The 27908-nt window shown below is 61.2% G+C and overlaps 4 protein-coding genes across 8 annotated transcripts; all 4 read left to right on the top strand.

Moving 5' to 3' along the window:
- The first annotated feature begins 92 nt into the window (after nucleotides 1-92).
- KIF22 (kinesin family member 22) lies at nucleotides 93-12716 on the top strand. Its single transcript, XM_075564748.1, has 14 exons — nucleotides 93-223; nucleotides 4623-4818; nucleotides 6975-7102; nucleotides 7197-7351; nucleotides 7565-7774; nucleotides 7882-8112; nucleotides 8236-8389; nucleotides 8472-8601; nucleotides 9849-10017; nucleotides 10504-10672; nucleotides 11024-11091; nucleotides 12142-12354; nucleotides 12449-12508; nucleotides 12592-12716. Exons 1-14 carry the CDS (start codon nucleotides 130-132, stop codon nucleotides 12637-12639), a joined length of 2025 nt encoding a protein of 674 aa, XP_075420863.1. The 5' UTR covers nucleotides 93-129; the 3' UTR covers nucleotides 12640-12716.
- A 687-nt stretch (nucleotides 12717-13403) lies between these two features.
- On the top strand, nucleotides 13404-18413 carry MAZ (MYC associated zinc finger protein). 4 transcript variants are annotated; one of them, XM_075564746.1, is made up of 7 exons: nucleotides 13404-13523; nucleotides 14179-14265; nucleotides 14346-15187; nucleotides 15547-15610; nucleotides 15874-16045; nucleotides 16731-16954; nucleotides 17269-17405. In XM_075564746.1, the coding sequence occupies exons 1-6, from the start codon at nucleotides 13488-13490 to the stop codon at nucleotides 16931-16933; spliced, it is 1404 nt and encodes a 467-aa protein (XP_075420861.1). In that variant the 5' UTR covers nucleotides 13404-13487; the 3' UTR covers nucleotides 16934-16954; nucleotides 17269-17405. The 4 variants fall into 4 exon arrangements, with proteins under 4 accessions (XP_075420861.1, XP_075420862.1, XP_075420859.1 ...); XM_075564747.1 differs by lacking the exon at nucleotides 16731-16954 and having other exon boundaries at nucleotides 13412-13523; nucleotides 17269-18413; XM_075564744.1 differs by lacking the exon at nucleotides 13404-13523 and having other exon boundaries at nucleotides 13946-14265.
- Nucleotides 18414-19335: 922 nt separating this feature from the next.
- Nucleotides 19336-22889, top strand: PRRT2 (proline rich transmembrane protein 2). The gene is given in 4 exon segments (XM_075564743.1): nucleotides 19336-19473; nucleotides 20124-21063; nucleotides 21438-21593; nucleotides 21595-22889. Coding segments are annotated over 3 exon segments (1293 nt in total). The 5' UTR covers nucleotides 19336-19473; nucleotides 20124-20160; the 3' UTR covers nucleotides 21829-22889.
- A 141-nt stretch (nucleotides 22890-23030) lies between these two features.
- On the top strand, nucleotides 23031-27635 carry PAGR1 (PAXIP1 associated glutamate rich protein 1). 2 transcript variants are annotated; one of them, XM_075564740.1, is made up of 3 exons: nucleotides 23031-23945; nucleotides 24144-24232; nucleotides 27165-27635. In XM_075564740.1, exons 1-3 carry the CDS (start codon nucleotides 23461-23463, stop codon nucleotides 27362-27364), a joined length of 774 nt encoding a protein of 257 aa, XP_075420855.1. In that variant the 5' UTR covers nucleotides 23031-23460; the 3' UTR covers nucleotides 27365-27635. The 2 variants fall into 2 exon arrangements, with proteins under 2 accessions (XP_075420855.1, XP_075420856.1); XM_075564741.1 differs by having other exon boundaries at nucleotides 23094-23945; nucleotides 24144-24226.
- The last annotated feature ends 273 nt before the right edge of the window (nucleotides 27636-27908 follow it).

Genomic DNA, 27908 nt, shown 5'->3' with positions numbered 1-27908 from the left:
TCTCTCTAACTGGGCCCCGGGGGCGAGCACCAGAGGGCGGTAGAGTCTCGGGTCCCCACAGGCGCTTCCGGCGGCACGCAGTCGCGATTGGCGGATTCTACGAGGGGGGCGGAGCCTCCGGGAATTCGAATGGAAAGGCGGGTCCGAGCGGTGGCTGGAATGGACGCGGAGCTCCGCGCGAAGCGGAAACGGCCCGAGATGGCGACGGCGACGGCGACTTCAGGTACTGGGGCCCCCCCGCCCCCTGGGGTGGAGTTGGGAACCCAAACCTGGAGCCTTGCGAGGCCTCGCGTCGGAGTCCGGCCGGGCCTCGCCTCAGCGAGCTGTCGGCGAGGTGGCGCCCAGGCGAAGTCGAGGGGAAAGTGGCAGCTTGGGGGCGCCCTTTTTGGGGATCGGTAGAGCCGAGCGGAGGCCGGACGCCTCCTCAAGCCCTGGGCACTCGCCCTGTGTGAGCCTCGGCTCCTGCGTCTGTGGGCCGCGTCTGTAACCTCGCTTTGCGAGGACAGCGGCGGTCGCCCACCGCAGACGCAAAGGAGGCGTTGGGCGCGAGTTCTGGGGCAGGCCTCTGTCCACCGGGCGGGGGTCCACCGGGCGTGTGGACAGCTGTGGTTGATGGCCGAGAGAAGTGAGACGGGGGGACTGCACCCTTTTCACCGTTCCCTTCAGCCGGGGAGAGGCCAAGCTTGTGTTTGTTTACCTGGGCCCCTCCCCTCCAAATTCTGGTTCGACGAGGTTCCTGGTTCCGGGGTGGCCTGGCTCCCCACTCAAAGCGACACGATGTACGACAGGAGGAAACACGGCCGATCCTGCACCAGCCGCACAACTGTCTGTTGGAGATCACCGGGGCAGCAGCCACTGTGTCGATCCATGGGGCCAGGCCCGGCCTCTTGTTGGCAGCCCCGCGACTTTACCGACCATGACGTCCTTTCTCCAGGAATCGTCTTTCCTGACAGCGGTGTCCAAAGCAGAGGAGAGAAAACTCACTGCTTCTTGTTTGTTAAACATTTTATTGAGGGCTCTCACAGTTCTGGTACCAATCCATACGTCAACTGTACATATGTTACCATCACTATTCTCAAGACACTTTTCTTTTTAAATCATTTTATTGGGGCTCGTACAACTCCTACCACAATCCATCCATCCATCCATTGTGTCAAGCACATTTGTCCATTTGTTGCCATCATCCTGCTCAAAACATTTCATTTCTGCTTGAGAATTTATAAAATTTTCATGTCTTACACTGTCTGATGTCTCCCTTCACCCACTTTTCTGTTGTCTGTCCCGGGGGGGGGGGGTGTTGTATGTGATGGGTTCTCTCTTTCTCCCCCACCTTCCCCCTTCCCTTCCTGGAATCACTACTCTTGTTATTGGTCCTGGAGGGGTTATCTGTCCTGGATTCCCTGTGTTTCCAGTTCTCTCTGTACCAGTATACATCCTCTGGTACATACTCTGGATTTATAAGGTAGAATTGGGGTCATGATAGTGGGGAGGGGGTTAAAGAACTAGAGGAATGTTGTATGTCTCATCGGTGTTATACTGCACCCTGACTGGCTCATCTTCTTCCCATGACCCTTCAGTAAGGGCATGTCCAATTGCCTGCAGATGGGCTTTGGGTCTCCACTCTGCACTCATTCACAATGATAGGATTTTTTGTTCTTTGATGCTGGTAACTGATCCCTTCGACACCTGGTGATCACACAGGCTGGTGTGCTTCTTCCATGTGGACTTTGTTGCTTCTCAGCTAGATGGCCGCTTGTTTATCGCCAGTGTCCTTCTTCCATGACAGATTTCTTGGCTTTTTTGGCAGTCCGTGGTGTCTCCGGTATTCTTCACCAGCACCACCATTCAGATGGGCCGACTGTTTGTAGGTCTTCCTCATCCAGTGGCCAACTTTCACCCCAGTGGTGTAGAGGTTACGCTTTGGGCTGCGACCCAAAAGGTGGGCAGTTTGAAACCACCAGCAACTCTAGGAGAAAGACTGAGCTTTCTACTCCAGTGAAAAAGTTACCCTCTGGGAAACCCACCAAGGACCACTAGGAGTGCGCATTGACTCGACGGCAGTGAACAGGTCGGGTGCACCTTAGTTCTCAAAGTAACATCCTTGCTTGCCACCTCTCTACAGAGGTCTTGGGCAACAGGTTCACCCAGTGCAGTGCCTCTGTGACCACCTGACTGCTGCTTCCAGAAGCATCGCTTGTGGATCCAAGCAAGACAAAACCCTTGACAACGTCCGTCCTTTCTCCATTTAGCTTGATGCTCCCTATTGGTCCGGTTGGGAGGATTTGTGTTTTCTGTATGTTGAGTTGGACTCCATCCTGAGGGCTGTAATCTGATCTTCATCAGCAAGCGCTTCGAGTCCTCACTCAGTAATGGTCACTGGTTGTTCCCGTGGGGAAGTCTCTCTAGGAGAGTCTCTCTAGGAGAGTGTCTAGTGTGTTTTCAGCCTTTACTGTGTGCCAAGCACAGTTGTAAGCACTTCGTGGTGAGGACTCATTGAAATGCCGGACAAGTGCTATCAGTTGTTTGCTGTTGACCGTGATGTACGATGAGAAACTGAAGCGCCAGTGGGTTAACTAGCTTAACTGCAACCAACCCAGCTAGCAAACGACACCCAATCTGACTAGAGCAGGATGGGGCACCTTTTTATAAGGTCACTCGAGAGCCATCGGGGTCTCACCCCTGCTTGCTAGCTGGAAGTGTTTCTCGTTGGAAAGACCTGTGACGTTGGCTGGTGGGATGACTCCTGGGGCCGTATATTTGTCCCTAGAACTCCTGTTGCTAACCATTGTGGTCAGGCATTTGCTCCTACCTCCGTGGGGCACGTCCGTCCCCCCTCCCCCCCGAGAGCTAACTGTGGTACACTGTGGCTGGGTCTCTTGAAGGGGTCCCGGCGCAGGTCTGCACCTTCCTCACGGTCATGCAGCCACTGGGTCAAACCCTCTAACTGAAGGTCCTCCTCTTTTTTGCCGACCCACTACCAAGCATGATGCCCTTTGTCAGGGACTGGTCCCCCTGAGAACACGTGCAAAGTGAGTGAGACAAAGCCTCCCCCTCCTTGTTTTGACGGCGTGTTCCCGCAGTGCTTCTGCGAAGACAGACCTGCGTGTTCTTCTGCAGCCCGTGGTACTTTGCATGTCCTTCGCCAACACCGAGGTTCAAAGCCGCCCGTCCAAACCAAACCACTGCCACCAGTTCTGCCTCATTGCAGCCCGCATGCAGAGGAGGGGCACAGTGAATTCCTAACAGGATCTCGGGGACACCTCGGAGCCGCGGAGCAAAAGAACAGTCCTGGAGGTGGTGGCTGCTCCCGCCGACACTCCGCTGACTAAGCATTAAGAGTAACTCCTCGCAACCTTACATAATGTGCTGCTCTTCTCTCTGCAGAGGAACCGGGGCCTGGAAAGCTTAAGCAACTGTCCAGGGTCGCCCAGCCAGTCCATGGAACTTGGCTCCAACTCCAAAGCCTCCGATCCCTCTGACGGGCGTGGGAGTTCCGCCGCCCACGCTGTCGACCTAACAATGCCCACACTAACTCCCTGTTGGCCCTGGGCAAGTTAGCGAAGTCCACTCTCCTGGGGGGAAAGCAGGACGAATAGCAAACAGCGCGCTTCTCCCGAACACGACCTGCTAGTCTAAAAGTAAAGGAGCCTGGTGGCCTAGGACCTACCGTCTGGGCTGCTGGCTGCAAGATGAGCAGTTCAAAGCCAGCAGCCGCTCTGAGAGAGGAAGATGTAGAGTCAGAGTCCTGGATTCTAGCCTGTCGGATAGGGTCGCCATGAGCTGGCATTGACCGGCTCAGTGGCAGTGTGTTTGGTTGTGGTGTTTTATTCTAGACGTGGGCTCTGTTTGGGGTTTGTTTGTTTTGGTATCCTGAAAGTAGGTACTCATGAATTAGCTTTTCTATTGTAACAACTCAACGAGTGGACCTTGTTACTTCTCCCCATCTTACAGGGGAGGAAATTGAGGCACAGGGTTAGTTAGCGAGCTGTAAGTGGCTGTCGGGTGGAACCGACTGTTTTGTGGAGTTGAATGTACCAACCTACAGTGTGTGGACGTTTTCCTTGGGGCTCCCTTCATTCCAAGGCCCGCTCGGTTTAACAGGCACGGAAACTAGCCCTGGAGTGTGGATGTGACCCGTGGATCGCAGCCCGCCTGCCCTGCTCCCCCACCCGTACTCTCCCTGGGAGCCACCCTGACGCACCCTTTGGGCCTTGGCTGGGCATTCCTTCAGGGTGGAGTGCCTGGCAGCAGCTCTGGGGGCATAATGGTGTTCCCTGTTGGGCTGCTCACCTCAAGGTCAGCCATTCAAAACCACCAGCCGTTCCCTGGGAGAAAAAGGAGGCTTTCTGCTTCCGTAGAGTCACAGCCTCGGAGACCCACAGGGGCAGTTCTACCCTGTCCTGTAGGCGTGTTGAGTCCACACTGGCGGTGGCAGTGAGTTTGGTGGTTGTCTTTTTGGGGGTGGGGGGTGAAGTTGCCATGCAAGTTGGTGATCGTCCTCTGTAGGGACAGCGACATCCAGCTCCTTCTCTGAGAATTTCCACCCTGATCGCTCAGCCAAGCTAACCCGGCTCCCTCCGCCATCACCGTACTCCACGTGCAAAATGTCTCCTCTCTTCTAGGAGCTGGTCGCTGTCTGCCAAGCAAGGCGAGGGTTAGCCGGCAGCCACCGCCCGCTCGAGTGAGGGTGGCTGTGAGACTGCGGCCATTTGTGGACGGGACAGCTGGAGCCAGTGATAGCCCCTGCGTGCAAGGCCTGGACAGCTGCTCTCTGGAGATCGCCAACTGGAGGAACCGCCAGGAGACGCTCAAATACCAGTAGGGTCTAGGCCTTCCTTCCCCCGTCACCTCCTTCCATCCCTTGGCCTGCTCCAGTGTCACAGGGTTTCCCACCTGCTGCCACAGGACCCTCTGTCCCTGCTGAGTGTAACTTTGTCCTCATCACTTCCACTCGTCCCTCCCCCTCAGGGGATGCCCGCTAGGATTCTTGGGAAGGGGCTCAGGGCTGACTCAGACCCGTTCCTGCTCCCAGCCTCTGAGGGGACGGAGCAGCAAAGATGGGCTGGAGGGGGGGGGAAGACCCCAAAATAGACCAGCCAGTCACCCCAGGCCCTCAGACCGTCAGATGGTGCTAAAGAAGACTGCCCGGTTTGATGGCGACTCACAAGGGCCGTACATCAAAGTCCAAATCTGGTGGCCTGTCACTACAGGTGTGAAAGTGGCAGTGCAGTGTCATCCGACCTCCTCCAACTTCACAAGGGGAGGGAGTTCTCAACACCAGCCCAGGGCTGATCCCGATGGTGTTTGGGGGGGGCAGACGAGGAGATGAGGCCGCCTCTCTAGTGTGCTCACCAGTTCCAACACCAGCTGTCCCCGCCCCCAGCACTCTTGTCTGCATCCAGTAATTCACTGCAGTGACCACTCAGAACTCTTGGATCATCTTCAGGATTGTGGGATTTGGGAGGGAGGAGTGACAGCATACAGTTCTTCCATCAGAACTTTTCTGCCCTGCTCAGTTCAGTGTTCCATATTATAAAGCACTTTAGTTCTACCGACAGGGCCCAGAGGTCCCCTCTCTAGTGGGAAGCCACCTGCCCAGAGGCACTTCGTCCCCTTGCTCCGTGGGTAAGCAAGCCACGCTCCGCCAACGCGTGCCCACTCTGCCAGGAAGCTTCCTGCCCAAAGGCTCTGCCCTTTGCTCCCTGGATTAGCACGCCTGCTGTCCCTGCCTGGCTTCCTGCGTCAGCGAGACCACCCATTGTGCCATCTTGCACCCATCTCGGAGTTGCTGTTGCCATGTCTCTGCCACCACTCTGGCCATCTCCTGCCCTCCAGTCTGCCTGCTCACACTCAGGCTCCTGCATCTAGCAGGTTACCAGCACAGGGACCCCACCCTTGGCTCGTCTTTCTTGGTGGTCGTGAGGTCACCCCTTGCTGCCAATAGGATGGCTCCTTGTAAGCCTTGTGGATGGCAAACCTCACTGTGGTCTCCAGACAACTTATTTGCATGGGCTCACTGCCACAAGGAAGCCATGCACCTTATTTACCTAGTCCCGCCTAATTATTTGGTGGGAGTTATAAAATCACACCTGTACAGACCAAATAAAGGGAGTCCCTCGAACTGTAAGAGGCCAAGGGGTGGCCAGCTGGCCTGGGCTAAAGTCTGACCGTCAGTCTTTGTAAGTCTGCTTGGAGCCCTGGTGGTGGGGTACTTATGCACTGGGCTGCTCGTCCCCGAGGCCAGCACTTGGAACTCGCCCACTATTCTGCGGGAGACAGACGGGGCTTTCTACTCCCATAGAGAGTCACCGTCCAAAGCACAGAAGGGGCTGTCCCACTCTGTCCTGCAGGGCTGCTCTAAATCAGGAACGATGGGAGGGCAGGGAGTCTGGATTTGGGCCCCTTGACAATTTGGCCTGGGTGCCTTTCCATCCTTCCCCGCCCCGCCCCTCAACACGTGCTTGTCCCAGCCACACTAAGCCCCTTGGTGCTGTGCCACAGCACCTCGCTCCCCACCCCCACCCCCCGAGCCTGGCAGGTGGACCACAGGTGTGCTGAGTCTCGGCTGTCAAACAGCCGCCTCCTCTATTCACCCTTCATGAAGCGCAGGTGCTATTTTCTTCATAGGCTGCCATGTGAGCCTCCTTGCTCCTTTAAGGCTCAATTCCCCCAACGTGCATTATGGACCAGATTGAAAAGTCTCCCATCTCCTCTGGCCTTCTCATCTTGAGTTCCTGGGCCCTAGTCGTGTAGCTCTTGAGCCCACCAGAGGGCAGGACCCACCAAGAGCCAGGTCAAGGTGGCCCTCTGCCTCCCTGCAGCAGACCAGGCTCTGGCCCAGAGGGGTCCCCTGGGCAGCACTACGGTCTCTGCAGGAAGAGCCGTGGAGGCTCGTCTTGGTTTAGCTGCAGGCTGGCTCCGTCTCCAGGTGTGCGTGAGGCTGGAACGTTCAGCCCCTGCCCTCCTGCCTGCAGGTTTGACGCTTTCTACGGCGAGAGGAGCTCCCAGCAGGATGTCTATGCCGGGTCTGTGCAGCCCATCCTCAGGCACTTGCTGGAAGGACAGAACGCCAGTGTGCTTGCCTACGGGCCCACGGGGGCAGGTAGGGGAGCAGGTGGGACCGGCTACGGGTCAGAAAGGGCTGGGTAGGGAAGGCGGTGGGCAAACATCTGCTCTCCCCACTCTCCCCTGCGCAGGGAAGACTCACACCATGCTGGGCAGCCCCGAGCAGCCCGGAGTGATCCCAAGGGCTCTCATGGACCTCCTGCAGCTCACCAGGGAGGAGGGGGCTGAAGGCCGATCGTGGGCCCTTTCCGTCACGATGTCCTACCTAGAAATCTACCAGGAAAAGGTACAACGGCCCTCTGGTTGGAGAAGGAAGAGACAGGGTCAAAGGAAGGCCCTGTTCCCGCCCCCTGAGAGTGCTCTGAGCAAGTAGGGGAGGCAAGACCTGGGAAGACAGGCTGGGGCAACCGATGGTGCGATCGGGGTTCTAGCAAAGACAATGAGAGCGGGTAAGCCTAGGTCAGGCAGCTAGCTGGCCAGCCTCTCGCTGCCCTAACAGGTCTTAGACCTCCTGGAGCCTGCGTCGGGAGACCTGGTGATCCGAGAAGACTGCCGGGGAAACATCCTGATCCCAGGCCTCACCCAGAAGCCCATAACCAGCTTTGCAGACTTTGAGCAGCACTTTCTGCCGGCCAGTCGGAACCGCACAGTCGGAGCCACCAGGCTCAACCAGCGTTCATCCCGCAGTCACGCTGTGCTTCTGGTCAAGGTAAGACTGGGCTGCTGACGGGTGAGCACTGGAGAGTGGGGAGAAAGCCCCCTCCAGTCCAAGCTAAGCCTGGGCCCTCGCTTTACCCTCCCCCTCCCTCCCCCCAGGTAGAGCAGCGGGAACGGCTGGCCCCATTTCGCCAGCGAGAGGGCAAGCTCTACCTGATTGACTTGGCTGGCTCAGAGGACAACCGGCGCACGGGGAACAAGGGGCTGCGGCTGAAGGAGAGTGGCGCCATCAACACCTCCCTCTTCGTGCTGGGCAAAGTGGTGGATGCGCTAAACCTGGGCCTCCCTCGCGTCCCCTACCGGGACAGCAAGCTCACTCGCCTGCTGCAGGTCAGGCCACCCCCCTGGGGTTTTGCTAAAGGGGACAGCAGAGGAGGAGGGTCTTGGGTCCACAGTCAAGGAATGGGAAGGTTGGGTGCTCACCTGCCTAACTGCCTACCGTCCCTCCCCCAGGACTCCCTGGGTGGCTCCGCCCACAGCATCCTCATTGCCAACATTGCCCCCGAGAGGCGCTTCTACCTGGACACAGTCACTGCACTCAACTTTGCTGCCAGGTCCAAGGAAGTGATCAACCGGCCTTTTACCAACGAGAGCCTGCAGCCTCACGGTGAGGGCTGGGCAGGAATAGAAGGGCTACCGGCTCTGGGCTGCTGGGGGCTGGCTGAGGCTGACAGCCTGTCTTCCCCTAGTCTTGGCGCCTGTTCACCTGTCTCAGAAAGAACTGCTGGGCTCCGAGGCTAAAAGAGCCCGAGGACCTGAGGAGGAGGCGGGGCACCTCGAGCCCCCAGCAGCTCCAGCCTGTGCCTCCCAGAAACTCAGGTGAGTAGAAAGAAGGGTGGGTGGGCGGGCGGCTTGGGTGTGTCCCATTCCCTGTCCTGTCTGGATTAAGGGCAGGGAAGCAGGAGATTTAACCTGCAGGAGCCTTGACCTTGGACTCTGGGGCTTGTTCCCTTGGCTGAATTCCCTCAAACCTGTGCTGCTGCTGGTGGGCCTGGGGAGGCGGCCTCCATGGGGTTCCCTTCCAGTCATCAGCACCACTTCCCATTTGAGGGCAGCTGTTTCAGACTTGAACTTGTGATGACTCTCATTCAAGGAGACCTGGAGCAGATGTTTCTGGTCAAGAGGGTGCGAACAAGTCAAAGGGGAGGAGTGGGGGGGGAGGGGATGCCTAGACCTCTCAGTCTGTATTCCACCTCCATGCTTGTGCAAGGAGCCTGCCCCGGGCCCAGCTTTGCCCCGTTTCTACCAACACCCCACGCCCCCGGGCTGCCAGCCCCACCTCAGGGCCAGTGTGCACATCGTTCCTGGGCTTGCTACCTTCCATGGCTCCAGGGAACCAGTTGTAGTTCCAACTGTGCCATTCCTGAGACGACTGAACGAAGGGCCCAGGATTGGTGCACCTGTCTGGTGGGGGTGGGGGTGGGGGATGGGGAAGGAAGCTATACATTTAGACACGGCCTCGCTCTCCATCTTGGCCTTCCTAAGCCAGTGGTCAGCAGTGCCCTCCCTGCCCCCCTATATGTCCAAACTCAGAACCGACTGCACTGTGGACAGGTGGGAACTCGGCAGGGGGAGGGAGCTCAAAGATGAGGCAAGCTACACATGGCCAGATAAGTCCCCGGTAGACAGGACAGATGCTAGGCACTGCTGAGTGCTACACCCAGCTCAGGTGAAGCCACGACTCTGCTGGACGGGCCTTCCCTACTGCCTACAGCCACTTGAGCTCCTTAAGGGCGTTCCACGTTTCCAGAAGCATTCCCCAAACAAACAGGTACTCTGTCTTGCCATGTCCTTATCCTGGCCTCTCCTTAGCTCCAGTAGGTCTTTCAGTACCTATTTGATAACTGGACACTCTGTTCATGAAGTGCTTGTGCTCAGCCAATCTCCTGGCATCCCTGAAAGGCTACTAGGGCAGGCGGTGGTGAATCTTTGTGCAGCTGATGAAGTCTTTACCTACCCTCAGAATGGTTGGGCGACTTGCTCAGGGTCACCCTAGCATCGATCTGGACCCAGCAGATCAGGACACCCTGGGGTAATTCAGGTCACCTCCCTCGTCCTCTGCGCAGCCCCCTGCAGAAGCTCAGCAGCATGGACCCGGCGATGCTGGAGCGCCTCCTAAGCTTGGACCGGCTCCTGGGCTCCCAGGGGAGCCAGGGAACCCCTCTGTTGAACACCCCGAGGCGAGAGCGAATGGTGCTCATGAAGACCGTGGAGGAGAAAGACATGGAGATTAAGGTTAAGTATCGCCCCGTGGGGCTGCCCCGCCCCCTGGCCTGGAGAAGCAGTCCTACACTCTTCAGGTACAGGATGCTCAGGTTGCGCCTAGATCCAGTTTTTGCCTAAGCCCGTCTACTAGCTTCTGCTTAAGTAACCTTGGTTAGGCTGTACTTGGATGACTGAGATCAGAGGTGAGGCAGTGAGAAAAAAATCCAGGTAGAAGGAACAAATGTTCAACATTGTCTTTTCCGAAAACCTAGCTCAGCTTAAAGCTAGTTTGCTCCAACAGCCCTTCGCATCCGCATCTCACACCAAGTGGCCTGTTCCGGTTCCTGGGTATCCCTGACCATTTGATGATACTCCTTAGTTGGTCCCCAGCTGGCTTTTGGTACCCTCTCCCCCTTGGTCCCAGCCTGCCCGTAGGGCTTCAGGCTCTCAGACTACACTGCCCTTCCCACTTCCCTGCTGCTGGCTCTGGGTCATCTCCCTGGTCCTCTCCAACAGATGCTTAAGGTAAAACAAAAAGAACTGGAGGCCAAGGTGCTCGCCCAGGAGGCTATGGACCCCAAGGAGAAGGAGAACTCCCCTCCTGCAAGGCTCCGACCCCTTTCCCGACGCACAGTCACCGTAGCCAAGCCCCTGAAAAGGGCTGTGGTGATGCCCCTACAGTTGTGTAAGTATGGCTCAGGGTCGGGGCGGCCTGGAGAACCAGGATCCTCAGGGAGGGTGGGCTGGGGGCAGCTCAACAAACTATCGCTCCTGCCCCCCCCCCCACATGCCAGCCTCGGGAAGGTCTGAAGCAGAGCTGGTTGGGTACCTTGCCCTCTGGGGTGTTTAGTGCAGTGGGGTAGATGGATCGATGTGTGACTGATTAGGACGCAAGCCAGATTGAAACTAGCATCGAATATGGGTCTAATATAGGGCATATGTAGACAGGTTCGTGCCAGGCCGGGGAGCTAGGGATCAGAAATGGGAGTGAAGGGTAGCCTCTGCCCAGACTGCAGCTTCTAATTCCTGCTTCCAGTGCAAGAGCAGGCAGCATCCCCAAGTGCTGAGATCCACATCCTGAAGAAGAAGGGCCGGAAGAGGAAGGTGAGCAGCTGAAGGCTTGCAGCCTCAAGCCCTGGTGGGTGTACCTAGCACCCAGTGAGTGTCCAACACCTGGTAGCTCTCTGCCCTCCAGTAACGGCCCTCACCTCTGCACCCCTAAGAGCCCTCACTGGGGACATGACCTAACATGACCTAAACATGACCTAAACACTCAAGGAACCAAGCAACACTAGACACACCCCAAAACCGAAATGGTGTATGTAAGGAATTTTGGGGCGCGAAACAGAACCAAAGAGCCAATCGGCAAAATTTAGAAGCGGGCTTTATTGGGAGGCTTGCGGGTGGATTCAGCAACTCAGGGGATTGAGCCTTTGAAACCGCGCTTTGGGAAATTTAGGCTGCGGTTTTTATACCCCTGCTGGCAGGCACAGCTGGGAAGGGCCCAAGCTGGGGAGGATCTGTGCACACAGGTGCTTCAGAAGGGAGAAGGTCTTTGACCTTGTCTATATGCCAAGGACGGCTAGAGTGGAGTGTGCATATCTTCAGAAATCAATCTGGCTCCGGGAGGAGCCGGCTCCAGGAATTTGAAGGTTGAGCAGGGGAGGGGGAGATCAGTGAGAGAGAGAGGTCAGTGAAAGGGAGGTCTATGAGAGGTGAATTCTGAGAGCCACGCTGAAGGCACCGGATTCAAAATGGAGTCCCTGTTGCCAAGACCAGGCAGTGTGCAGGAAGGAGGCAGTTTATTTATTGTGTGCCCCCTTCAGTGGGCTTTCCCAGCTCATAGCAGCTCTATACAAGGTTGCCCACACTGCCCATTTTTTCATGGGCACAGTTAGCGGTTCACCATCTGACCACCACACACCAGGATTCCCAAAGGTCAAAGGGAGCTTATTCTTTGCATTTTCCAACACAAGGGGGCCCAGGTTCCAAAGTCTTACGTTCAGTAACGCATTTGACCTTCACAACCAAAAATTAGACACTTGGCCCGGGAGGAACGGGGAAGGTGCGACACAGCCGTCGCTCCCCCAGGTGCCTTGAATTGGCATGGCTGCCGTGGACTGACCATTGCTACCGCACGTGTTAACCGCATAGCTTGAGTCCCTGTGCGCCTCCGAGCCGGAGGAGAAAGCAGAGGAGGGCTGGGAGCCGCAGATTAGCCCAGAGCTGCTGGCCCACGGGCGCCAGAAAATCTTGGACCTGCTCAACCAAGGCTCAGCCCGGGACCTGCGCAGCCTGCAGCGCATCGGCCAGAAGAAGGCCCAGCTCATCGTGGGCTGGAGGGAGCTCCATGGCCCCTTCAGCCAGGTACGGAGGGGCAGCCCGGGCTCAGGCCCAGTGGAGGGGGCGGAGGGGGCCCTGGCACCAGTCCATCCCTTCCCCACGGCTGCTGTCCCGCCAGGTGGAGGACCTGGAACGCGTGGAGGGCATATCCGGGAAACAGATGGAATCCTTCCTCAAGGTGAGGCGCCTTCAGCCTCCGCTTCCCCTCCCCGCCCGGGCCCACCCACGGCTCTAACAGGTGCTCCTCTCCCTGTCTTGCAGGCCAACATCCTGGGCCTTGCCGCCGGCCATCCCTGCGGCTCCTCCTGACCGCCTTCCACTCGCACCGTCTGTCTGTCTGTCCCTGTGTAACCGTGTGTTGTGTAAATACAGTTTTTATGCCCGTGCTTCCGCCTGATTCTTGGGACTGCGGGGGGGGGGGGGACGGCTGGGAATCGCCCTTGGGATCCGGCTCGAGTTGCACTGGCGAACTTCCTCGGGCGCCATCTTTAGGAAGACCGCGGACGTGCCCAAAAGATAGTAAATAAACCGCCGGGCGGCGGGGACGGCGGCCGGCAGGGGCCAAAAAGCAGGAGTCGCGCCTCCGACCGTTAGGCGAGTGCGCGCTCGGGGCTTGGCCCCGCCCCGGCCGTGCCCCCGGCGCGCGCGCCCCCATTCCCGCTCGGCAACGACAGCGGGCTCGTGCGCGCGCGCGCCAAGTAACGGCCGCTGGCGGCGGGAGGAGGGGGGTGGGATCGTTGAAGGGGGAAGCGAGGAGCGGCCGCCCCGTCTCCCGCGCGCCCACCACCTGCGCCATCCTCAGCCAATCAGCGGCCACCTCAGGGGTCTCGCGCTCGGGGCGACTCGGGGCTGCAGGGTGGCTCCCTCGTCCCTCCTCCCGCCAGAGTCCCTCTCGAGCCGGCCCCCTCCCGCTGGCCGCGCGCGCGCCCGCCTGCGCTCGCGCCCGCTCCAGCCTCTTGTGTGTCCTCGCGCCCCCCGCCCGCCCTCCCCGCGCGCAGTGTTACTCCGCTCCCCCCACCCTCCTCCTCCTCCCCCCTCCCTCCCTCCCGCCCGCCCGCCCCGCGCACCTCCTCCCCGGGCTCCCCTCCCCCCCACCGCCGCCTCCTCCTCCTCCCGCCCCGGGGTGAGCGCGAGCCACCTCCCTCCCTCCCACCGCCATGGATCCCGGCAACTGGAGCAGCTTCATCTTCCAGGTAACAACCCCCTCCCCCCGCCCTCACCCCCACTTCCCACCCCCCCGCCCTCCCTCCCGTCCCACCCCCCCTCCGCGCGCCCGGTGCGCGCGCAGCTGTCCCCCTCCCTCCCTCGCGCCCTCCCCCGCCCTCCCCGAGGCGCCGGCTGGGCGCGCGCGCGGCGGGGGCCGAGGCTGCTCCCTCGCTCCCCCCACCCCGCCCCGCCAGGCTCCAACCGCCGCCGCCACCGCCGCCACCGCCGCCGCCTGGGCCCCCGCCCCCGGCCCCGGGCCCCGCGGGGCCTCCCGCCCCCACCCGGGGGGCGTCGCCGCCGCCGCCGCCGCTCCGCGCTCCGCCAGGCGCCCTCCTTCCCTCCTCCCGCCCTCGTCCCTCCCTCCCTCCCTCCCTCCCGCCGGCCGGCCGGGGTGCGCGGGCGGCGGGGTGGCCCGCGGGCCATGCGTTCGGCGCGGCCCAGCCCGGCCGGCCAGGGGTGGCGCCCTGAGCCCGGGCCCCGCGCGGCCCGCGCCCCCGGCCCCCGCTGAGCCCCGCGGGCCCCGCCGCGGCCGAGGCCATGTTCCCCGTGTTCCCCTGCACGCTGCTGGCCCCCCCCTTCCCCGTGCTGGGCCTGGACTCCCGGGGGGTGGGCGGCCTCATGAACTCCTTCCCGCCACCTCAGGGTCACGCCCAGAACCCCCTGCAGGTCGGGGCTGAGCTGCAGTCCCGCTTCTTTGCCTCCCAGGGCTGCGCCCAGAGCCCGTTCCAGGTGAGTAGGGGCCGGCGTGCAGGCCCGGCGGGAGGGCGCCCACCCGCGGCCGCGGCCCACACGGCGCCTTGTCTCCGCAGGCCGCGCCCGCGCCCGCGCCCCCGCCGCAGGCCCCGGCGGCCGAGCCCCTCCAGGTGGACTTGCTCCCGGTCCTCGCCGCCGCCCAGGAGTCGGCCGCGGCCGCCGCCGCCGCTGCCGCCGCCGCCGCCGCGGTCGCCACTGCGCCCCCGGCCCCGGCCGCCGCCTCCACTGTGGACACAGCGGCCCTGAAGCAGCCTGCGGCCCCCCCTCCGCCGCCCCCGCCCGTGTCGGCGCCCACGGCCGAGGCCGCGCCCCCCGCCTCGGCCGCCGCCGCCTCGGCCGCCGCCGCCGTCGCCCCGACCTCGACGGTCGCCGTGGCCCCCATCGTGTCTGCGCTGGAGAAGAAGACAAAGAGCAAGGGGCCCTACATCTGCGCCCTGTGCGCCAAGGAGTTCAAGAACGGCTACAACCTCCGCAGGCACGAGGCCATCCACACGGGAGCCAAGGCCGGCCGCGTCCCCGCGGGCGCCATGAAGATGCCCACCATGGTGCCCCTGAGTCTGCTGAGCGTGCCCCAGCTGAGCGCCGCCGGCGGGGGAGGGGGCGAGGCCGGCGCCGGCGGGGGAGCGGCCACGGTGGCCGCCGGCGGCGTGGTGACCACCACGGCCTCGGGGAAGCGCATCCGGAAGAACCACGCCTGCGAGATGTGCGGCAAGGCCTTCCGCGACGTGTACCACCTGAACCGACACAAGCTGTCGCACTCGGACGAGAAGCCCTACCAGTGCCCCGTGTGCCAGCAGCGCTTCAAGCGCAAGGACCGCATGAGCTACCACGTGCGCTCACATGACGGCGCTGTGCACAAGCCCTACAACTGCTCCCACTGTGGCAAGAGCTTCTCCCGGTGGGCACGGCGCGGGCTGCGGCGGGGAACCCACCGGGAGCCACTCCCCGGGAGGAGGGCGGCAGGCCGGCCGGCCGCCCAGGGCTGCCCGGGAGCCAGGGGGTGGGACTTAGCCGAGGAGGTGGGCCCTTGGGTGGAAGGCAAGCTTCCAGCGGGGAGGGGAGGGGCGGGAGGAGGTGGACGCCCGTGAGAGCAGAGGGGCTTCCTGCCCATCCTTGGGCTCCCAAGACGGCCCCCGGCCCCAAGAGGAAATGCCAGGGGCCTGTGGCAGAGGCGCCGGAAGTAGATGGGAAGGCTTGGGGCCCTTGCTGTCCCCGGGAGCCCCCCAGCCCTAACCCCCCACCCCCGCATGTCCCCAGGCCGGATCACCTCAACAGTCACGTCAGACAAGTGCACTCAACAGAACGGCCGTTCAAATGTGAGGTAGGCAGCCCCCCCTCCTGCCCCGGTTTTCACGGTTTTGACCCTCATTGTTCGGCCTCTCAGACCCCTTTTCTCTCTCTCCTTTTTGCCTTTTCACTCCATTTTCTCATCCCTTCTTCAAGGCCTCTCCATCTCACTCCCACTTCCTACAGATCAAAGACCCCCAAGGCTCTGAGGCCTTTAACCTCTTGCCCCCCTTCCCCCACTCCCCCAAGCTTTAACTCTCCTGTGACATCCCCCCCACGCCCCTCCCCCCTCCCCAGAAATGTGAGGCAGCTTTTGCCACGAAGGACCGACTGCGGGCACACACTGTACGACACGAGGAGAAGGTGCCCTGCCACGTGTGCGGCAAGATGCTGAGCTCGGCATATATCTCGGACCACATGAAGGTGCACAGCCAGGGCCCCCACCACGTCTGTGAGCTCTGCAACAAAGGTACGTCAAGGGGGGTGGCGGGTGCCAGCCTCTTGTAGCTAGGGCCTAGGGTGCCGCAGCTGGTGGTGTCAGCCGGAGCCTTTTGGAAAACAAAAACATCAGCATTGGTCATGGCTGGGTTTCATCAGTAGAGGGTGGGGGACAGGTCGCTTAGTGGGACACAGCTGCTTCGGGAGGGAGTGGTCAAGGGCACCAGCCCCACAGAGGTGGGCAGACAGTTTCAGTGATGCAGCCACGAGTTCTGGTCTCCAGCCTTCTGGACCGATGGAGGACATTGGTGGGGCTTGAGCCTTGCCCCGGGAGCATCCATAAAGAGCTCGATGGGTAACTGGACCATAGGGGGACACCGGAGAAAGGGGACACAGCCGTCTCTGCTGAGGGGTAGCCCCTCAAGTGGCTAGGTATCAGAGCCCTGTCACACCAGGAGAAAGCTCTCGGCCACAGAGAATGGGCTCTGGGCACCAAGGTGGGGAAGCCAGCACCACTAACCCCCAAGCCCCAGGCGTGGGGGCTCTGCCCCACCTGCCCCAGCAGAACACTTGGCCCTAGGTTACTAAGGTTGTGGTGGGAGGAGGACAGGGCCATCTGAGGAGGGTGTCCCCAGCCTAGGAGAACAGCCCCGTCTCTGGGGTCTCCACCTGGCTGACCCCCATCCACCCCCACCCCACCCACCCCCACCCCGTAGGCTTCACCACAGCAGCATACCTGCGCATCCACGCGGTGAAGGACCATGGGCTCCAGGCCCCGCGGGCTGACCGCATCCTGTGCAAGCTGTGCAGCGTGCACTGCAAGACCCCTGCCCAGCTGGCCGGCCACATGCAGACCCATCTGGGGGGGGCCGCCCCCCCTATCCCGGGAGACGCCCCCCAGCCACAGCCCACCTGCTGAGGGGGACCCCGCACCCACCAGGCAAGGCGTGGGGCATGGCTGGGGGGGGCGGGATGGAGTGAGCGGGACAAGGGGGCTGAAAGGGCCCACTAGGGGATCGCAGGAAGGCCAGGGATAGCCATCCACCACCCAGGCTAGGGAGACTTCTGGGGCAGAAGGACCTCCAGGAGAGCTGCCCTGTCTGGGTGAGGATGCAGGCCAGAGCCTCTGGGGACCAGACAGGAAGTGAGCAACGGCTGTGTCCCAGGGGAGGGAGTCAGAGAAGAGTCTAGGACAAGGAGCAAGGCCAGTCAGATCCCACCGGGACACCTGGGCATTTGATTTCCCCGCTGCAGGTACTGGTGAGGTCTGTCCAATGGCGGCGGCGGCAGCGGCTGCAGCAGCGGCAGCAGCAGCAGTGGCAGCCCCTCCCACAGCCGTGGGCTCCCTCTCAGGGCCCGAGGGGGTGCCTGTGAGCTCTCAGCCACTTCCCTCCCAGCCCTGGTGAGCTCCAATTCAATTGGGGGTGGAGGGGAGAGTGGAGGAAACTCCCTTGGTGCCCTCTCCTCCTCCCCACTTCTTCCTGCCAACTCCTGGCCACTTCCCCCACCAACCAAGGAGCCTCCGGAAGGAAAGGAGGAAAACCTGTTTTCTTAGGGGAATTCACTAGGTTTTAATGATTTGTTTCTTCTGTCCCTCTTTCCTCTCCCCCCCCCCCCATCAGACCTGACCCACACACACGTTTGTCCCCTGGGTTGTGTTGCAGTCCCTCGGACAGTGGGCAAGGGGTGGCCAAGGGCAGGAGTGGCCACTGCCCTTACCTTACCTCACCTCTCCCTGTAATGCCCTGCCTCCAGATTGGAGAGCCTTGTCCCTCAAGGGCCCTTCCTGCTCTCCTACTTCCTTCCCTTCCTGCTGTCTCTAATGCCCTGCCCTGGGGGGTTGGTCCCTTTTTGTTCCCCTCCTCTTTTTTAATTCCTTTTTCTTTTTCCCCAGGGGGAGGGAGGAGGGAAAAGAAAAGAATCAGGTTCTGCCCCAAATGGAAGGAGGCAAGCTGTGAGACGGGACAGAAATGGGAGGCAAAGACATAGATTGTACCTCCATCAGCAGCTGCACTGTCCCCGCACTTGAGAATCGGTCAGGGAGAGACGTCCAGGGGTGCAAAGGAAGGAGTCACTAGGGCCAGAGGCAGAGCAAGAGATGAAATTTTAGGGGGCAGGGCAAAGGGGTGGGGGGCCCAGGGACTAGAGGTGCTTCCTGGGAATGGGGGGAGACAGTCCAGTGACACACACACACCCCTTTCCCCCTTCCGCCCCACCAGCTCCAGCCCTGGCCTTTAAAAAATTTTTTTTTTCTTTTTTTTCATCCCTTCTCCCCACTTAAAAAGCTGTGGCCCTGGCCATGTCAACCACCGTGTCCCTGTGTCCCTGCATGTTCCCCACCCTCCTTCCTTCTTCCCTTTGCGCGGACCCCACCCATTACAATAAATTTTAAATAAAAACCTGCCTCTGTGTCTATTGAATGAAGTGCTCGCACTAAGCGCCCTGTCTCCTGCCCCAGGGATTTCCACGGAGGCCTGGCCTCAGCTTCTGGATGCTCCCGCTGAGGCACCCACTGGCTCCAACCAGGGTGGGGCCCAGCCAGCGGGCTAAGCGTTGTAGGTCCCAGGGCTCCCAGCTCTGGGGAATACCTCATCCTGATAGGCCCAGAATAGCCGCCGGGGTTTGTAGAGGCCTTGGCGAGAGACCAAACAGCTGTGGGGTGGAGACTTCCATCCACACCCATGGACTGTACTCCATCTCTAGCCAAAAATACCTCCATACCCTCAAGGCCCTGGAAGGTGGTAACGCAGCGAGGTCAGGGAGTTTGGGGATGTGCACTTGTACCCCCTCTACCCGCCCTCTTTCCTGGCAGGGTCTACGTGGCTTATCAGCCCCGTTTGTGCTGGGGCTCTGCCAGTCACCCCCAGACCTGCAGGGCCATCCCTGCTGCCAGGACTTGCCTGCCCACTCCGCGCTTGGCCCCTTCCTGAGCCCGGTGCCCGTTTCTGCTACTGCGCCCTTGCCAGGAGAAGGGGCTCCTGAACCCCGCCGCCCTGCTCCCCTGCAGTTGCCCCAAATGTGCCCCATCTCCCTTCCCCTCTGCCCACGGAGGTAGCTCCACCGGAGTCTCGCTGCTCCTCACGGAGCCTTCTCCAGCCCGGCCCCTGATGACCGTTAGCGGGAGGGGCCGGGGGCTTTGGTAAAGGGACACCCCCGGAGGCGCGCGTGGGAAGGGGCAGGGAGGGGGTCTGAGTGGTCCCCCCGCTGGTTGTCCTGGCAACGCGGGACTAGGCACGCGTGGCTCCCTGGGGCCGTCTGGGAGGGGCGGGAGGCCTGCGCGGGGCGGGGGCGGTGCGAGGCGCGGACGCAGGGGAGGGGAAGAGCAGGGAGGGGAGTGGAGGGAAGACCCGCCGCCTCCCGCCCTCCCTCGCTCGCTCGCTGCTGACTCGCTCCCTCCAGGGCTGCGGCTGCTGCGACGCCGGCGGCGGCGGCGGGAGCAGCCCGGAGGCCAGCGTCGAGGTGAGTGAGATGGGGACTGACTGACTGAGGTTGCGGGGAGGAGTGGACGCGGGCCGGCGGTGGACATCTGGCGGGCTGCACCGGAATGCGGATGCCTGGCGGGCGGGCGGTGGTGCTGGGCTTGCCGCGCCTAGGGGCTGGGTGGAGGTGCCGACCACCCTGGAGCCTCACCACCCCTGCCAGGGGCTGGGAAGGGGCTTGGGGGAGATGGCCAGGACTCCCCAGGGAGGGGCCGAGGGGCCTTGCGCTCCCCGACGCGCAGCTAGAACACCTGTACCTCCGCCGGGAGCGCCCCGGGAGGAGGGGGAGGCCGCCAAGGAATGAATGTCGGAGTGCCCCTGCAGCTCTGCGCTGCTTGTTGATTTGGGGATACAGCGCCTTCACCAGGACCTGAGCCTGGATCTTGCCGGGGAGAGGCTGGGAAGAGACCAGGGGGAAGATACTGGATTTCCAAAAGGGTTGATCCTCCCGGGGGGCTCCCCAGGGCTTTCCCCACCCCCAGGGCAAAGGAAACTACAACTTTTCTCCTCCGCAAAGACTAGCCCTGGGCTGGTCCAGAGGCGAGAGCAGAGCCGGAGCCCTCTGGGACTGGTCGTCCCGGGACCTGGCCAGCCCTTCTCGCCTCACACCCAGCCTGTCTCCTCTTGCAGGATTTGCTGGGGGCCTGCTCCCATCTCCAATCTCAAGATGGCAGCCAGCGGCTCCGCGGGCACTGAGATAAAAGGGGTCACGGAAAGTCCCCAGACTCAGGGAGAAGGGCTTGACCATCCCGAAGCTGGAATGGGCCCTCCCCAGCCCGAGGTCCCACCTGGGGTCCCAGACAAGCCAGAAGCCAAGCAGCCAGAACTAGATGCCTCTGAGGCTCCTGTAGACTTGGGGCCCAAGGAGCCTAAGGCTGGGCTGGCTTCGACAGAGACCCCCGCTGGAGCCCCAGACACAGCCCAGGCCACAGACCTCAGCTCCACCCCAGGAGGAGAAACCCAGGCCAGCCCTAGCCCGGAAGAAGCACGCCAATCCCCAGTAGCCAAATCGGAGGAAAGCAAAGAGGTCACTACTGGCCAGGGGCCCACCCAGCTAGAGCCCGCTGCCCCTCCTGAGCCAGCTCCAGCAGCTGCCTCCCAACCGGACCCGCAGTTAGACCCTCAGCCAGGTTCCCAGCCTGACCCCAAGCCTGCCCTCCAGCCAGAGCCCTCTTCCCAGGAGAATCCCAGCCCAGAGGCTCTGACGGAGAGTATGGGAGAGAAGCAAGAGAATGGGGCAGTCGTGCCCCTTCCAGCTGGTGATGGGGAAGAGGGCCCAGCCCCCCAGCCTCACTCATCACCCTCTGCCAAAAGCCCCCCCGTCAATGGGGCACCCCCCCGCGTGCTACAGCAGCTGGTTGAGGAGGACAGAATAGGCAGGGCTCACGGTGGACACCCAGGATCCCCCAGAGGTAGCCTGAGCCGCCACCCCAGCTCCCAGCTGACAGGGCCTGGGGTGGAGGGGGGTGAAGGCACCCAGAAACCTCGGGACTACATCATCCTCGCCATCCTGTCCTGCTTCTGCCCCATGTGGCCCGTCAACATTGTGGCCTTCGCTTATGCTGTCATGGTGAGCCCTATGGGGACCCCCCTCCAGGCTTCCTGCCAGCACTGGCCCAGAACCCCAGGAGTGGCCTGGCCTTCCCTTCCTCCCCTCTCTGCATGGATGCCCGACCCCTGCCCAATGACCGGCCTCTGCTTGCCTCTCCCAGACACGACTGAGCCTCTGAGCCACTTCTGGCCTGTCCATTCAGTTGGGAGGGTGTGAAGACACATGGTTGTACCTGCCCTTGCTGACCTATGCCCTCCTCCGCCTACCTCCCCAATCCTCTTGCCTCCCGTCACCCCTGGCCTATCTCCACTCCAATGGACGACTACCTTCACCTGATCTCTGCCTGGCGGGGCTTCTCCTGACTTGGCCCATGGTCCCCACCCTCACCCCAGTCCCGGAACAGCCTGCAGCAGGGGGACGTGGATGGGGCCCAGCGTTTGGGCCGCGTGGCCAAGCTCTTAAGCATCGTGGCGCTGGTAGGGGGGGTTCTCATCATCATCGCCTCCTGCGTCATCAACCTGGGCGGTGAGTGGGGTCCGGGGTCAGGCTGGGAGGAGTGGAAGGGCTGGCAGGGGATGCTTACTAACTCCTGCCCCTGCTCTCTCCTGTCTGTCCACCCCATTTTGCCTTTGTCTTCCCTTGTTTCTACCCCCTACCCCTCTGTCTGTCTCTCCTCCTCCCCCACAGTGTATAAGTGAGGGGCTCTGCCCTGCATTCCAAGACTTTTCTTCCTGTTGGGAGCTGCCTTGGGCCCATCCCTCCCCTGGGGGGGAGCCCAAGTGATGGCCCTGGCCCCCACCTGTAGGGACCAAGGGAGCCCGAGTGGCCTTGTTTACAGCTTCTTCCCTGCTCCTGCATCCTGCCAAACTCCTCTGCCCACCAGAAGCCTCCCTTCTCCCTGCACTGTTTCCAGCCCCCCTGTCCTGCCTGCATCCCCTCTAGCCTCTCCCACCGCCAGCCCTGCACTTCTGTCAGCCTCCCTGAACATCGCCCAAGACTCTGCACTCTCAGCAGCCCCTGCGTGTCTCCAGCCTCCCTGCACCGCCTCCCCCTCCCAACCCAACTTTCATGGTCTTGGTATCTTGCCCCTCCATGCCTTTCTCTCCCCCTTTTTCAAATTCCCTTCCCTCTCCACATCCCACTTCCTCATCTCCCCTCAGCATCGTCCCTTTCCACCCTCTTGCCACCGTAATCTGCAAAATCTCCAGCACTTTGATCAGGCTCCGGGTGGGATCCCTGCCAGCCCCCAGGGGCTCTGACTGTTCTCTGCTGGGACCACTCAGTCCCAGACGCCCCCCCCACCCCCGGAGGGTACCTCAGGGGTCCCAGAGTTGGCAGCCAGGCCAAGTCTGGGGACAAGTGCAAGAGTGGTGTAAGTCTTCCGAGCTAACAGGGGAGGGAAGGGGAGGGGAGCCATGGCAGTTGACTCTTCCCTGGTCAATCTTGTTGACTCGCCCACTTGGGCTTTTTAACACCAGTCAGTGTTTCTAGAGGCGTGGGGCTCAGGTCTTCCACGTCTTTGTAAGGAAAGAATACAAAAAAAAAAGGACCAAAGCTTCCAGCCCAGCCGTAGAGCCAGAGAGGGGCAGGGAGCTCTATTATTTCTTTTCCAAGAGAGCAAGGAGTATTTGCTGCAACGCGACAGCGACCGCCCTGCGGGGGAGGCGGGGACCTAGCTGCGACGCAGTTTGGAGTTAGCTGGGTGTTGTTTTTTTTTAAGTGGCCGGGAGGGGGGGATCGAGAGTTCCTAATACATACATATATATCAAACTGATTCCCCGTTTTGTATGCCGGATGCTGCATGGGTCTGAAACACCAATAAACGGAGACTGCATGAGACTCTCCTCCAGCCTCGATCGGTCCTTTGGTCAGCTCACCACCCGGCCGGTGATGCTGCCTCCTGGCGGGCGGGTGGTCCGCGGGGCGGTGTGCGCGTGCGCCGTCCCGGGGGCCATCTTTACTGTGGGTAGAAGCTGCTTGTGCCCGCTGCGCATGTGCAAACTGGCCTTAACGTTCCTCTTTTGAGCGCTTTGCGTAGGGCGGAGCCTCCGGGGCCTGCCTTTGCGCCTGCGTCATGCGACCCTTCGCAGCCGGGGAGGCGGGTCTTAGCGCCCGGTGCTTACGGCGGCCGAAGTGGCGCTTCCGCGAACCGGAAGGGGCGCCCGGGCTGGTGATGGGGAGGGGCGAGAAGCGTGGGTCCGCCCCTCTCCGCGGCCTCCGGGACTCGAAAAGTGGGTCGCGGGGAAAATTGGATACGGGAGGGGACGGCGCATCTGAGCACCCCCTCCCGGGGACCGGCCGTCTCACTCCGGCAGGGGCCGCAGTGGGAGTCTGGTTGGCAGGAGACACCCTCCCGCGACCCCGGGGAGCTCCATCCTTTGGGGGGAGGGGGGCGGACCCCCGGCGTAGTGGCCCATGTCCCTTACTCGGGTTCATGGAGACTCAGCGGCCACCACGGCGGCGCCTCTGTCCGAAGAAGGGGAAGTGACCTCCGGCCTCCAGGCTCTGGCCGTGGAGGACACCGGAGGTCCCCCGGCTAAAGTCACTACGGCCCCGGAGGAAAGGGAAGGCGACCGGGAGGAGGCCAAGCGAGAGGGGCCCGGGGCCGCGGAGGCCCAGGATGAAGCCCCCCGCGCAGCGGGCCGGGAGGAGCCGGCGGAGGGGGAAGCCGAGGACTGGTGCGTGCCCTGCAGCGATGAGGAGGTGGAGCTGCCCGCCCACGGGCCGGCCTGGACGCCCCCGCCGGCGGAGATCCGGCGGCTCTACGAGCTGCTGGCCGCCCACGGCACCCTGGAGCTGCAGGCCGAGATCCTGCACCGCCGGGCGCCCACCCCGGAGGCCCCGAGCGAAGAGGAGCGATCGGATGAGGAGCCGGAGCCCAAAGAGGAGGAAGAGGAAAAGTGAGCACCCTCCCGCCCCGTCCCTAGAGTTATGCCTCTGATGCAGGGGAGGGGTGGGGCCGTGCGGGGAGTGCAAAAGGTGGGCGCCAGGGGCTTGGAAAGTGGAGAAGAGAAAGCAGGAGAGGAAGGAGATCAGGCAGGGAGGGCGGGTCTTTGGCGAGCCCTTCTCACCCTCTCTTCCCTGCCCCTCTGTCCCAGACCACACGTGCCAACGGAGTTTGACTTCGATGATGAGCCAATGACACCAAAGGACTCCCTGATTGACCGGAGACGCACGCCAGGTACAGGCAAGTGGGGAGCGCCGCTGGGAGGTGAAGGGTCTCTGCTTACCCCCAAACTGCCGTCTTAGCGGGCTGGGTGCCTGGGTTGTCTGATCGCCCCTAGCAACGTCCAAGAACGTTGGCTCAATGGCGCCAGCCCTCGGCTTAGCGCGTGCTGCCCTCGCGCCCTTAGGGACCATCTCAGGACTCCCCATGGGGCATCTCCTGCCGTATATCCTCCGTATCCCCAGAAGTCCAGGTTTTGCTGATCATCCAGTATTGTCCCAGCTCCCCTCCATGTCTACGTGTCTCTATTCATCAGAACCAGTTCCCCATCCACGTGCTGCTCTAGAATGTACACTTGCCCCGCCCTCTCCCTTCATCTTCCCTGAACATTGGCCTTCCCGTCACTGTGCCACTTTGAACGCATCGAGCCCACCCCTTCATGAGCCTTGCCGTCAGCTCGCCAGCCCTCCAGCCTGGCCAGTTTCAGCTTCTGCTCCAGTATTTCTCTCCTCTCTCCGCTGACCCCTTGACCATGTCGGATGCCTACCTACGATGGCCTGCGCCATCCCCTTGCCTTTCGTTCAAGTCCCTGTGGTTTATTTCCTCCCGACCTTCAGCCACTGCCCACTGCTCCGCCTGGAGCTGTGGTCTCAATCTGATCCTCATTGAAGGTGGGGGTCTCTCTGAAATCTGAGTCTCAAGCAAGCTGCTTGCAGGCCGCCCAGCCTCGTCACGGCTTGTGTTCTATGTATGTCAACCTTCGCCCTTCCAACCGTTCTTTCTCCCCTCACCTGTCTCTCCTTTGCAGGTCCTTTAAAACTGCCCCCCTTCAGCCTGTCCCCCACCTGCAGTATGGCTGCCAAACAATCCCCGTGTGCTGGTGGCACCCCAGCATGCCCTGACACACGCATCCCTAGCTTCACTCCCTGGAATGGACTGTTTTGTACTTTTTTGTTGTTAAGCTTTGTTGGCATATAACTCAGATGTGCCATTCAGTAGCTCACTGTTACATACTTTTGTCCTCCACCGCTTTACTGTGTATCTTCTGTTCTCTCCCCTTCCTCCGTCCCCCGACGGATCACTCTCTCACTGCTGTTGAGTCCATGCCGACTCCTAGCGACCTGATCAGACAGGGTAGAACTGTCCCTCTACGGGACTGGAAAGGTCTGCCTTTCTCCTGCAGAGCGGCAAGTGGTCTCGAACTGCTGACCTTGCAGACTGCAGGCCAACGTCTGACCACAAAGCCACCAGGGCTTCTAATCCCAAACCAAATAAGAGACCCCTTAGCACTTTGTTACCAGGATGGCCCGTCCTCTTCCACCTGCCGTATCCACCGGCTCGGCCTGTGGAGGGGGGGCCTGCACTCACCCACCTGCCTGGGCTCTGGACCCTCTCCTTACCCTCCTAGGTCAGTGGTTTTAGGTCGTTCCACTGGGCTCGTCACTACTGCCTTCAAGTAGTTTGCAGGGCACATTAAATGGAAATTTAATTTCCCATTGCCTCTGTGAAACCCCTTATATAGAAACACGCTCCACCTCCCCACAGCCCCCTGCTTCACAATCAAATGTCTCAGAGTATGGTCAGGGTCTCCTCTTCTTAAAGCCGCTGCTCACCTGCTTTGGCCCCCAGTCCACTCCCAGCCCCTCACTGTAGGGCCACTGGGAACCCGCTCAGTGGTCAGATCCCTGGGGGGCAGGGTGGGGGGGTTCTTCTCAGTCTCTGGCATCGCTCTGCCTTCTGGAAATGCACTTTGCTCCCGTGTCTCCTTACTTCGCAGCCCTCTCTCTCTGGTGTCTTTCTCTGCTTCTCCTCTTCCCTGAGGACCAAGCACTGGCTTGGAGGCCTGCCCTGTGCCTAGCTCTGTCATGTAGGAGTAGTGGGTGAGACCCGAGGCGAGGGCTTGACTTCCTGGGAGCTCTGGGAGTCGTGCACCCATCCACACTCCAGGAAGATGGCTTCCTCCTTTATGGAGAAGGGTGCCACCCTCTCCTGCAGGCAGGGCCCCTGGTCTTACCCGCCCTAATGTCTGTGGACTCCAGATTCCTCAAACCCCGGTCCCTCCCCCTGTCTCCCTCAGAGTCAGCACCCGATTAAACCCAAACCAGTCCCACTGCCCACTCATAGGTATAGCAACCCGATGGGATGGGGTAAGACCGTGGGGGAGTGTACGCTGAAGAGAAGCAGACAGTCTGATCTGTGTCCCACAGAGCAGCTCAGCTGGTGAGTTCAGACCACCAGCCTTTGGGATCACAGCCCACTGTGCCCCTAGGGCGCCCCCCTCATCCACCTTCGTTTCTGCAGGTGGTTATGTACCTGGTCTCCCTGCTCCTGCCTCAGCTACCAGAATGATACTTGCAAATACAGACCCAGTCACTCCCTAAGATGTCCGTTCCACTTGGAGCGAGAAGCCCAAATTCCTGGAAGCCCCCTCTTTCTCCTTCCCACTGCTCACCCCAGAGCCTCTAGGCCAGCCGGGGCCTGTGGACTTGCTCCCCCTCATCTTCACATTACCGGTCACTCACTGCCTTCAAGGCAGTGCCAACTCCTACCAACCCTATCAAACAGGGCCGAACTGCCCCTGTGAGCCTCCCAGACTGTATGACTCGTGATGGCAGTAGACAGCCCCATCTTTCTCCCATGGAGCTGCTGGTGGTTTCAACCTGTGGGCCTTGAGGATTGCAGCCCAACGTGTAACCACTGTGCCACCGGGGTTCCCTCACAGGATTGGTACCTTGTTATAATTCAGATGCACCAGCGTCACAGAGAGAGAGAGAGAGAGAGAGAGCCAGCCCACCTCCAACGAGACCCAAGCCCTGCCCTCACTGTGCCAGAGACCTGGAAGCTGGGATAGCTCACTAGCTCCCTGAAGGACTAGTTAGGTCCGGGGCAGGTCTGGTCCATGCCAGTCCCTTCTCTGCACCTGACTTTCTCCCTGCCTCTGCCCCCCTTCCAGGAAGCTCAGGCCGGAGCCAGAAGCGGGAGGCCCGTCTGGACAAGGTCCTCTCAGATATGAAAAGGCACAAGAAGCTGGAGGAGCAGATCCTTCGCACCGGCAGGGACCTCTTCAGCTTGGACTCCGAGGACCCCAGCCCCTCCAGCTCCCCACTGCGGGCCGCTGGAAGCAGCCTCTTCCCCCGGCAGCGGAAATACTGAAGGCGCTGCCTCTCCTTCCCCAGCCTCGGACAAAGGGCAGGGAACCGGAAACATGGCAGAGGACACAGTGACCAGGCTCTGGACACAGTTCCTGGCAGGAGGGGGGGTTGTGAGAGAGAGAGAGAGAGAGAGAGAGAGAGTGTGTGTGTGTGTGTGTGTGTGTGTGTGTGTGTGTGTGTGTGTGTGTGTGTGTGTGTGTTTTGAGCATCGACTTGGAGATCTGGGTTGAATTTCCTGAGTCTAAAATAAAGGATGAAGCATCTTCTCTTAAGAGGGATTGTGGCTTCTGCTTGGACAATCGATGGGTCACACTGAAGAGGGTGGGGGGTGGCCAGGCAGGGTTATAGTCACTCAGAGTGAGAAATCAAGCCAGATGGGTCAGCGGTGAACTCAGCCAACACCTGACGCCCATCTCGAAGCCTGTGACCCTTCCCGATCGCCCCCTGCACTGTCAGCTGGCTCCAGTCCCAAATCCCCCAGTTCCGAAAGAGCCCCAGGGAGCAGAGCGCCCTCTGCAAGGGTCCTTTAAGGGGCGAGCCCCGCC

The sequence above is a fragment of the Tenrec ecaudatus genome, chromosome 12 (genome assembly GCF_050624435.1).
Source record: "Tenrec ecaudatus isolate mTenEca1 chromosome 12, mTenEca1.hap1, whole genome shotgun sequence".
NCBI lineage: Eukaryota > Metazoa > Chordata > Mammalia > Afrosoricida > Tenrecidae > Tenrec > Tenrec ecaudatus.
This window is presented reverse-complemented; position numbering and strand designations above follow the sequence as displayed.